The sequence below is a fragment of the Rhagoletis pomonella genome, unplaced genomic scaffold (genome assembly GCF_013731165.1).
Source record: "Rhagoletis pomonella isolate Grant_MI unplaced genomic scaffold, Rhpom_1.0 Rhpom_scaffold_00008, whole genome shotgun sequence".
In the NCBI taxonomy this organism is placed as follows: Eukaryota; Metazoa; Arthropoda; class Insecta; order Diptera; family Tephritidae; genus Rhagoletis; species Rhagoletis pomonella.
Genome location: NW_023458562.1, coordinates 6,968,353 through 6,980,527, shown reverse-complemented (window position 1 = coordinate 6,980,527; position 12,175 = coordinate 6,968,353). Strand labels below are relative to the sequence as shown.

The following is a 12,175-nucleotide window of genomic DNA, read 5'->3' as shown; positions in this document are numbered from 1 at the left end:
ATATCACCCGGTCGTTACGTACCAGTTGCGATAACATGATGGGGTTTACATTATTTATAAAGAAGGCTGACGTTTTTTTGTCGAGTTAGTTATCTCGAAGCTAGTCATCTCGAAAATAACGTTCAGTTTAATAACAACAAATTTGAATATTCGAATGGCTTTCGCCTATAACTTAAAACTCTTTTATCACAATTTACTGACATTGTAAAAGAGTTTTGCATACAACACATAGAGTTAGATACTCTTTTTAGCGAAAAGAGCTAGATACTCTTTTTAGCGAATTGTTAAGTTTTTCAAAAAGTACTGATTTTTATACCTTTCATGAGCATGAAATGGTTTATAACTTTGGTCCGATGTTTGTAAGTACCAGAACAAAAAGAGATAGACCCATGAAAATGTATACTTATATGATCAGAACGTCGAGCTGAGTTGATTTAGCCATGTCCGTCTGTCCGTCTGTCTGTCTGTTTGTATGCAATCTAGTCTCTCAGTTTTCGAAATATCCGGATCAAATTTGGTAGGTAGGTGTATTTTTATAATGTATTAATCATTTGTCGGAACCGGAAGAATCGGACCACTATAACATATAGCTCCCATACAACTGATTGTTCAGATATGAGATTTTTCATTATAACTTATCCATTTATGCAGCTACGAACATGAAATTTTGCAATACTTGCACCCATTATCAACAGAATACTTACAGTGAAAATTACAAAGATCGGGTCACTATAACCTATAGCTCCCATACAACTGATTGTTCAGATATAAAGTTTTGCGTTATAGCTCCTCCATTTATATAGCTAGGAACATGAAATTCCGCACTGTTTTCAATAATTATCAACAGAAAACTTACAGTGAAAATTAAAAAGATCTGGTAACTATAACCTATAGCTCCCATACAACTGATTGTTCAGATATGAGATTTTTCGTTATAATTCATCCATTTATGTAGCTAGAACCATGAAATTTCGCGCTGTTTTCACTCATTATCAACAGAAGACTTACAGCGAAAATAACAAAGATCGGGTCACTATAACCTGCAGCCCCCATACAACTGATTGTTCAGATATGAGGTCTTTTATCATAACTCCTCCATTTATGCAGCTAAAAACATGAAATTTCGCACCATTTTCACTCATTATTAACAGAATACTTACAGTGAAAATAACAAGGATCGGATGACTACAACATATATCTTCCATACATCTGATTGTTCAGATATGGGATTTTACTGTAAAACTCCTTTATTTGAACAGCTAAAACCGATAAATTTCGTAAGATATATTAAATAATAATACAAAGTCTACTGAGAAAATCGTCAAAATCTATGCTGTATAAGCTTTATCTCCTATAGCACTGATTGTTAAGATACCAGTTTTTGCCATATATCTCCTTTATGTACGAAACTAAACCCAATAAATTGTGTTACCGGTTTACATACCGATCACATAGCGGTGAAAATCACTTAGATTGGTGTCATATAAAGTACATCTTCCATACCTCTGATTGTTTAGATGCGATTTTTTATATAAGTATGTAACTCCTCTATCGATGTATGCAGATGTATTCAAAAGCAGTAATCTGTCAAAGTAAAATTTGCAGATGTTCATGAAAGGTATGAAGCCTTCGGCATAGCCGAAGACAGCGCTGCTCTTACTTGTTTAGCATGAAAAAGTCTAACGTACTGATTTCACGACTAAAAAATCTGGCAACCCTAAACGTCAAATCGTTCACAACTATAAATTTAAGATTTGAGCGCACTTGATATTTTTTCACCTACCAATGTTCTTCTGGCAGTTTGACAGATTTCAGAAACTCGCCCGGAAAAAGAGCCCGGCCGACTTCGGGCTAGTGAGAAGCAAATATTACTCGCTCAAAATGGCTCTCAACAGCCCGAGAACCAACCAAAGAGGCACAAATTGGCCACTTTCGGGCTCTTGCGGGCGAGCAAAAGAACAGACTTATTGTGCGTCCCGGCTTCAAGAATCCAAAAGTTGGCAACCGTGGTTATAATCCCTAAGCGCGGCCGAAGGCCGCCTACGCAGAGAGAAGTTCGTTTTCATGTATGCACTGGTTTTTCTCATATACATTATTTTGGTTTTGAGTCGAAACTGTGCATGTATGCATTACTTCGGTTTTTGTAATTTCCCTGCAAAAAATGGGACTAATCCAGGATGACTCCGGGAGCAATCGCAAAGGAGCATGCGACTAATACCACTTTTGATCTCTTTATATGGAATGAACTGTTCGCTTTTGTTCGAGCATGTCCTATGAAGAGACTAATTCTACCCCTTTATACCCGAACGGGTATGAAAAGCGACTAGTCACTTTTAAAAAATAAAAATAAAAATTCGCGCCAGCTGAGATTCGAACCGGGGATTTGTTAGGCGAATACCCTCTCTCTGTGCCAACGCCGCACATGAAATTGCATTGACTAAGTGCGTACATATCATTAAATCGTTAATAGTACCCGTTAGAGATGAGTTGGGGACTAATTGATCTCCAATTATACCGATAAGGAATGAGTCGAGACTAATTGACCTACATTAGTACCCGCATGGGACTAGTTGCGACTAATTAATGCCCAATTGTACCCGATTGAGAGTAATCTCGGAATACTCTCTTTAGAGATTAGTCGCACAATTTTTTCCAGGGTTGCATTATTTCGGTTTTGAACCGAAACTGTGCATGTATGCATTACTGCGTTTTTCTCATATGCGTTATTTCGGTTTTCAACCGAAATTGTGCAGATACGCATTATTTAGATTTTTTTCATATGCATTATTTCGATTTTCAAACGAAAGAGTGCATATGCATAATTTCGGTTTTTCTAATATGTAGTCTGTTCCAATAGCAGTCCGGTTTACAGGATTAACACAAACGGCAATAACGCAAAATTTGTTTTATTTCACTTTTAAATGGGAAATAATACCAAAATCTGAGTTTTGCTTTATTTCCAAAAAGGTTGGAAATAAAACAAATTTTGCCTTATTTCCCATTGCTTCTTTATACTATTTGTAAAAAAAAAACAGTTTACTGACAGAAGGAGAAAGAACTGTGCATGATACAAAAAAGAAGGTAGTTTCATTTAATGATATTCGTTGTTGTTGCTAACCATTTGACTTTTAATAAAATTATGGCATTTCATCAAATTCATGCTACCTGATTACTGGAAGAAATATATTTTTTTAAGCAGAGATTTTATCAGTACATTCAAAGATGTGGAATATGATGAACTAGAAAATTATGCCGGCTAAATGATTTCGCAAATGGGGTTGACGACTAGGTTTCAGAACGCATGAAGAATGTGTAACTGCAAAACCGCGTAACTGACATTTTTCTCCAAAAATTGGATTTGCTCACACAAGCTCTTGGCTCAACCCTTATCCATTCGTCCTGAAATGAGATTTCTTTGTAAAAAAGAGAACCATTTTGAAATGTGAGTGTTTTACTCTCTTCTAAATAATTTATGCAACCTCACATACGCAGTTGTGCATTTTGTCGATACACGGTTTTGTACTTTAAACGACGATCTGTTAGCTGTTTATCGGAGGGCGGTCTGTTCAAGCCTTCTTCAGGTGTTTTGCATAAATTAATTTGTGAAATTTAATGATGCTAAAAGCCTAATTTTTTACAAAATCTGATGAGAAATTTAAAAGCAAATTTGAACCTAAATATAACAAGGTTTCATTTGGGAAGAACATTCTTTAGAATTTGATTTTTAAATCGCAAAATGGCATTAAAAAAAAAAACAGAAAAATGCGCCCGTGGTTTTTATTACAAAATGAAGAGAACTATTACGATGAAGTCTCCTTTAACAGTACCAAGTACTGATAATAGTTTTTGATTTAAAATGTTATTACATTGGTATAAATATGGGAAAGAAAATACTCCGATTTATTGTTTTAATATTATCAAAGTGGCAAGGCCGTTGATAATACTCACAAATTATGAAACTTCAAAAAATTTTATTATCCGTCAAAAGTTGTTTATTGAAACTACCTTCTTTTTTGTATCATGGAACTGTGTTTATTCCAAAAATATAATTAAACCAAGGCACATTGAACAGGTAATATCAGTATAGCAGCTGATTTGATTTTTTTCAAATTATTTGTTCTCGAAAATGTCAAATATTTTACATTTCTTCTGACAAAAATTCTAAATTGTTAAAATCTATTTGCATGTGAAACATTTTCCATACAAAACCAGCGATTAAATATCAGCTTTTGGAAAGCTCGCCCAACTCAGCAGCACAACCGCTGATTATTGGGCCTGGCACAGGATGATGGATCAATGCTTCGAGAAGCGAACCAATTTACTAAGAAAGAAAGTTGCAACAATTTTCATTTTTTTCAATTAAAATTTTTTACCTTTTTCGTATTTCGCATGGCACGCTTTGATGTAGAAGACAAAAATCAGAACAGTTTTGCGCACCTTCGATACCAGAAGCAACAACAAAATACAGTCAAATGTTGTTTTTGCTCAAATGCTCTAAACCTGTTTGATAGGCCTTGAATTAAATAAAAAAATAGGTAAAAAAACTTTTTAAGTTAAACGGTTTTATGTTAAACATACATTGCAATGTTTAAGATAAATGTACTAAAAACCAAAAAATAATAAAATAGATACAGTCGTGGGAATTATAAACATATGCATAGACTAGACTAAAATAGAAACCGGGGGGCACGTCAATTGTCTACAAATTATCGACTTAATGTGCGATAGAAGAATCGTTTAATTCGTCGTTAGGCAGTTGGCCCGCAGACGGTGAGGAAATTACTTACTATTTTCTTGCTCATGGAAATTCCAATAGTTATACACTCCATGTAAATAAAAGAGATGTTTCAACTAGTTTATCGTTGGACATTCACACTGCTGGCTGGCAAGGAATCGTTTCACTGCTCGTAGTTTGTCTTTAATCGACAAAACATATGATAAAAGTACTACTCGCTCACCACTATGAAATCCTAAAACTCGCTTATAATCGAGCTTGCTAGCTTGTTTCCACATTCTAGCCCTACTTATCACACGTCTATCGTTGTCGGTTGAACAACTGCCTAATTATAGTGTAACATTACAAAACAAACATTTTAATCAACGATTGTAGACAATTGACGTGCCCCATGGTTTTATTTTAGTCTAGTCTATGCATATGTTTATAATTCCCACGACTGTATCTATTTTATTATTTTTTGGTTTTTAGTACATTTATCTTAAACATTGCAATGTATGTTTAACATAAATCCGTTTAACTTAAAAAGTTTTTTTACCTATTTTTATTATTTTTTGGTTTTTAGTACATTTATCTTAAACATTGCAATGTATGTTTAACATAAAACCGTTTAACTTAAAAAGTTTTTTTACCTATTTTTATTTATATTTTTTTTTACCATTTTGTTCCCACGAGTAATGGACATTTAAACGGGGCAAGGCTATGTACAACAAGATGCGCCTGAGTCTTGAGGGGAAAACGCTAACGACATATCATTTTTATCCACCCTAATGCCATACAGTTCTCGGCGCGTTTTAACCTTTCACCTTAACTTGGGTGGTGTACCGCTAACGACGTATCATTTTTAGCCACCCTAACGCCATACAGTCCTCAACACGATACAAAATCTGGACTTGGGTGGTGGATTCAGGCTGGATTAATCGATACCTAAATTACAGATTCAATTTCTAAATTTAAATCTTATTATTATACGCCATTTAGTGGCTGCGCCCATCTTAAATATTGAGGTTGTATAGTGCACTGTATTCTTCTTGTCAAGCCCTTTTATTTGATACCCATATTGGTGGGATTGATAAAAAATTGTTATCAGCCATTTGGTAGCGGCGGCCATCTTAGATTTCAATTTTGCATAGTAAATTGTATTCTACTTGTTGAGACCTTTCATTTGATACCCATGTTGATGGGATTGATAAAACCTACGTTATCCGCCATTTTGTAGCGGCCGCCATCTTGGATTTCAATTTTTTATAGTATATTGTATTCTGCTTGTTGAGCCCTTTCATTTGATACCCATATTGATGGGATTAATAAAAAAAACATAAATTATCCGCCATTTTGTAGTGGCGGCCATCTTGAATTTATAATGATAATGAATAAACATAATTGTATTGTCACCAAAATCCAAAGTGTATACAAAATTTCAGATTAATCGGTTGACAGGAAGAGGGTGAAATTTGAATTACTAAATTTGACCCAAGAATAAAACAAACGGAGTGAGCTAAATAAAACCGTTTAAAAAATGTGATATAATTCATATGAAGAAAGTAATATTCTCAAAATATTTTTACTTATGAAAAGTCTAACAAAATATAGGAAAAGCATCGTCTTTAAAAACTGCTCCGCATATTAGACATAGCGCTTTTGTATGAAGTTTTACTGCATGCTTTTTAATATGTTAAAAACATTTCTGGAAAACCTTAAAATGTTTGCATGGAACCATGTCGCAATAAACAGATGAAGTAATAAAACGGCTTTCTCGCTTTATTTTCTGACATTCGGCTGCCTTATAGTCACATTTTATAGGCAAATTTTCTAATAAAGCAGTGGCACCTGGTAAATTCCACTATGGGTGGGATGCATGCAATAACACCATACACAATAATTCCCATTACTTGGACATTAATAAATAGCAGTTTCAGAAGTGAACTAGTGTTATTTTATCATTTTTCCTTTTTCTAAACGGTTATAATGCCACCAGTACATATGTAATTGCAAAAGGTGGGGTGGGGCGGGGGACGCGAGCGCGGCGTCGAACGCGGACCGCCGCGAGGCCGGGCACTTTCAAAATTATATGCTTACAAATACGTCCATTTAACTTGTTCATGTACTACTTTTTGTCAAATGTAACTGGGTGACTACCTACATATTTGCACTATTTTGCTTTATTACTCAAATTGTTAAGATTTAAAGTTGGTCTTATTGCTCAACGAGAAATGAAATAAAGCAAATTTTTGTTATTTCACATTCAATTGGGCAATAACACAAATTTGCGTTATTGCCGTTTGACATCGGCGTAGCCAGAATGAAATTTAGGGGGGGCTCGACCCTATTAAGCTGGCATTTCAGGGTACTATTTTATATATATATAAGGAAAATTTGAAAGTTAGGGGGGGGGGGGCTCGAGCACCCCCCTGCCCCTACCTGGCTACGCCCATGGCAGCAGAGCATTTAACGAGGGCTCCACATAGTCGTTTATGATATTGAATGTATCTCGAAGCGCTTCAGTTCTGTTAATGAATGCCAATGCACTAACACCAAAGTATGAATTTCCAATTTAATTTCAGGTGGATAACATTCAATCTAACTTTGAATACCAAATGAGGGAACCAAATGTGAAAAGCAGATTTAAGCAAACGACACACACTGTTCTTAAGGTTGCAGCTCATCTAATTGTCGCGGGATACTTCGCCTATGCCACGTATCACTATATCGATGTCGGTGGGTTTGTCTGCAGTCTAAAACTATTCATGTACATATGTATGTACTTATAAATAAATGTATAATGCTCGTTTATTTTTTACACAGCAAATAACGACTGTAATTCTAATAACCCAAATAAGCTGTGTGGAATTCAATTATGCAATGGATATGGGTTATTGGTGCTGCTACTGGGATTTGTTTACTTTGGTTTCTTTTACTTCAAAATCTTGAAGCCAACTATAGGTGCACCTCTAAAAAGACAGTATATCTACCCATTTGGAAAATGGTGGAAGCATTTCAGTCGAAAAAGGTAAAACGAATATAAATAAGTAGCACCATCCTAAAAGAGATAAACATTACCTCATCTGCTAAAATTTTATCTGTTAAATAAAAGTTTCCGTAATAATTATTAATTTACATTTCTTAATTTTCTTCCATGCTAGACTTGTCTCCACCATCATGCTCGCAATCCTTCTTATTCTGCTGATGGTATTTTTGTACTTTGATACCAAGGACGATAGAAACAAATTGAAATCGCTGTTGGCCCCATGCGTTCTCATACTGACTGGTTATATATTTTCTTATGACCGCAAAGCAATCAAGTGGCGAACTGTCGTATCTGGAATAGCGTGGCAGTTTATTTTAGGCGTGCTGTGCATTCGTTGGGAAGTGGGCCGTAAAATCTTTCAATGCATCGGCGATAAAGTTGCAAGCTTTTTATCGTTTTCTGATGAAGGAAGTCGTTTCGTTTATGGTGATACGCTCATCAATGACTCCATTTTCGCTTTTGCTATTTTGCCCGTTATATTTTTCTTCAGTTTTTTTGTTTCAATTTTACAATATTTGGGTGCTATGCAATGGGTAGTTATGAGACTTGGATGGTTATTGCAACAAGTTTTGGGAACCACGGTTTGTGAAAGTGTTACATCAGCAGCTAATATATTTTTGGGCATGTCCGAAAGCCCGTTGCTAATTAAACCATACCTGAAAAAGCTTACAGCCAGTGAATTACATTCCATTATGGCTTCTGGATTTGCGACGGTTTCTGGAACGGTATTAGCAGCATATTTGTCGTTTGGAGCTTCAGCAGCTCACTTAATTACTTCAAGCGTTATGGCAGCACCTGCAGCATTGGCATTTTCCAAACTATACATGCCCGAAACTGAAGAGAGTCAAACCACGTCAAAAAATATTCAATTAGAGAAATCGTAAGTCCACTATAACAACCACAAGTACATATAAAGTATGTTTTTTTACATGCACAACTCATAAGCTATTCTTGAATCGCCATAAAAACCACGGCAAGCACCTCACAAATCCAAACCTAAAATCAAAAAATCCTTAATCCATTTCACTTCTAGTCATTATGTTTGCACACTGATCCCTTTATAAATGAAGATATACAGTTATAAAACAAATTTTTACCCTCATCCTGGTGCAATGATTTCCATTTTGTAACCACACGCACTCAATATCGACTTTTGCGTCCTCGTTCGCGCACTCTGGGCAACGTAAGCAACCCATGTGCGAGATGCGGTAACGAATCTGAGTGAAGCCTTGGGTCACGGCAGAAAGAGAGGGAGCTTCGGTTTAAAGGCTGACTGAAGTGTACAGCGTATGTTCACCAGTAGGTGTGGCTGCAAGCGTGTGTTTGTCTTGGGTCACTGGGTTTGGGCCCCGCCTCACCAAAACCACTTCCAGTGAAGAATTTCAACAAATCCTCAGATGAGACACACCTTTTGATGTCGGCCATGGTACACGTTTCAAATGGACTTCGATATAAGGGCTGCACCTGGTTGATGTCCTCGTAAAGACAAAAGCCAACATCACCGCTATCCAAGAAATGCAATGCACCGCTTTGTGACGTCTATTATAGCTGTCACTTAAAGGAACGGAAATTCGGTGTTCAATTTACGATGGACGAGCGTCAAGCCATAGTCCGCATCATAGCAAATAGCTCACTCATGTGCGCCCGCTCTCCGACGTAAGAGGACGAAGCGTCCAAAGATAGCTTCTATGAGAGTCACGATATCAAAATCGTCCTCGACGATTTCAATTCCAAGGTAGGCAGGGAAAGGATATTTGGCCCCACTGTCGGAAAATTCAGCCTCCACGACGAGACGTCCGATAACGGAGTGAGGCTCATCGGGTTCGCCGGGGCCCAAAACATGGTACAATATCTTGCATAAAAAAATCCATCAAGCTACTTGGCTGCCTCCAGATTTAAAAACGAGAAACGAAATCGATCATAATGTGATAAGGCGCGCTTCCAGTCTTTTAGACGTACGTACACTCCGAGGGCCAAACATCGACTCGGACCGCTTTCTTATTGCAGCAAGATATGCAACCGCAAATGTGCACCCAACAATGCAAAGAAAGTTGCCATCACAACAGACGGTCAGTGCATTCACCACTCGAGTCTCACACCAACTCTCAGAGAGCACTCTTCAAAAACCGGCAGAAAATTTTATCAGAGACCTACGGAAGGTTTCAAGACCAGGACGAACTCCTGTAAAAACAACCAGAGCGAACTAGTGACCGATGTCCAGAACGGCGAACCCGAGCAGTCTATGATGGCGGAGTCGATGTTCTACCCCACTATGACGAGGTACGAATAGCAATTACGAGGATGAAAAACAACAAGTACCGAAGTGAAAAGTGGATAAGTGCATGGATCAACTCTAGGCAGAATATGGTTAAATGAACGCGTGCCCGACCACCGCAATTTACGTGTGCTCCGCCCAATGCACAAGAAAGGCTACCCGGTCAAAGCCAACAGCTACCGCGGTTTCAGCCTTCTTCTTATGTTAGAAGTTCCTATCGAGCGTATTGTGTGAAGCTCTAGCCCATCGTCAACGAACTGACTGGACCATATCAGTGGGGCTTTAGACCTTGGAAATCCTCCATAGACCAGTTATTCACATTACGCCAAATATTGTAAAAGACTCGCAAGAATATCCCCCGAAACTACAACGGCATATAAATCATTTACCACTTTGCTTGTTTAATGTAATTCATATTTTGTTGATGTGCTAAAAAATATACAATTTAGAATCATCAAATCAATCTTTGTCAATGCTATTCGCACATGGATCTCTATTCCACTGTCCATTCGCAATACTCTAAATAAAAGCAGCTTTAGGCTTGTCCTATATTCGTACCATGAACCGAAAATAACAGTTATTTTTTTTTTTTAAGTCAACTTTGCCAAATATTCTGTAAGCTTGTAACAAAAGTCATTTCCTGATAACAAACAAATTAAACAAATTTGGTATCAAAAGAAAAATGACTAAACAGCTTTTAAACAGAAATAACGAACAATTTATTTATGTTTTTTTCATAATTTAATACAAAAGAAATTTATATTTTTCATATTTCACATTTCTAATTGAAATATTTTCCAATAGGAGGCTTTCCTCGTTTAGGAATTTCAGTTTTAAACCTATTTAGTTCTCTTTCATTTGATACCAAACTTGTTTAATTTGCATAAGCGGTTTATTTATTATCGGGAAATGACTTTTATTTCTACTTAAAAATATTTGGCCAAGCTGACTTAAAAAATAAAAAAATTACTGTGGTTTTTGGTCCCTGATTCGTACTTTCGTTAAAACGAATATACATACATATGTATATCGTGGGCTTATACCATGTTCTGACCGACAACGAAAACACCTTGGGGTTGTGGGCTGAAGGCTGTTCACACGACTGTTGGTGTTTTCGTTGACATTTCTTTCATCCTTTGTTTACAGTTTTGCTACACAAAAGCAAAACCAAAAAACTTTTCCTTCAATTTCTTTTCATTAACAACCTTTTACTTCCATGCTTACTTTATTTTGGCCACCTAATTAACAATAAATCCGAAATAACGTATTAAAGATGATAAAATGACTTCCACTTCGATAAATAATCGAAAAACACTAGTGCAGACACCGATTGGAATGAGTGGAACGTGAGTTTTCAAATGGTTTTCAGCGAAAACTAGTTTTCGTTTGACAGATTTTACATGGACGAAAACACAAGTTTTAGGTCGAAAACCAGTTTTATCAACGAAGCATGTTTTCGATGTCGGTCAGAACATGGTATTACGTTCAAACCTGCCATCTCAAATTTTTGCAATTTTCAGAAAAACTACGTTTCTGATGGTGAAACCCATTACGATGTTAACTCTAACTTTGGAATTCAATAGTAAATTGTACCAACAAGTTATTTATAAGGTTAGCATTAACAGCACTTAATTCTTAGGTGGGTTTTCATACAAGAAGCTGAATCTTGTGGAAATTCCAGATAAAGGGTATTAAATATAAGCCCTCGATATGTATGTATCTTGCATAATTATGAGTTTCGCTATCTATATATATTTTTTAGTCAATATGGATAGCCACTGTATTTTTTATTAAGTGTCTGTTTTTTATAAATCTTGTCTTTAAGAATCACTATTTATTTATATGTTTTACTGTTTTTTTCCTGTTATTTGTTGTACTTAGGGTTGCACACGCTACATCGTTTATATCTGAAAAATCGATACATCGTTCATAAAATGCGAAGCCAATATCGATGTTTGAAAAACCACAAATATCGCTACATCGATGTTATTTCTTTCCATGTTCATCGTTCATAACTGGTAAAACAACAAACAAGCGCCATTTGAAAACAAGCTGTTGAAGGGAAGTTTATTTTGTTAATATATACTAGGTATGTCAAAGTTCGCGTGGAAAACAAACAATTAAGTTGCATAGTTTA

General features: G+C 36.2%; 1 protein-coding gene across 2 annotated transcripts in view; it reads left to right on the top strand.

Moving 5' to 3' along the window:
- Positions 1–8,647, top strand: part of LOC118744135 (solute carrier family 28 member 3) — a 63,780-nt gene extending 55,133 nt beyond the window's left edge. For both annotated transcript variants that reach the window (XM_036476886.1, XM_036476887.1), the window contains 3 exons: positions 7,300–7,453; positions 7,541–7,745; positions 7,879–8,647. In XM_036476886.1, coding sequence (XP_036332779.1) covers positions 7,300–7,453; positions 7,541–7,745; positions 7,879–8,647 — 1,128 coding nt within the window. The remainder of the gene's footprint in view (positions 1–7,299; positions 7,454–7,540; positions 7,746–7,878) is intronic.
- Positions 8,648–12,175: the final 3,528 nt, after the last annotated feature.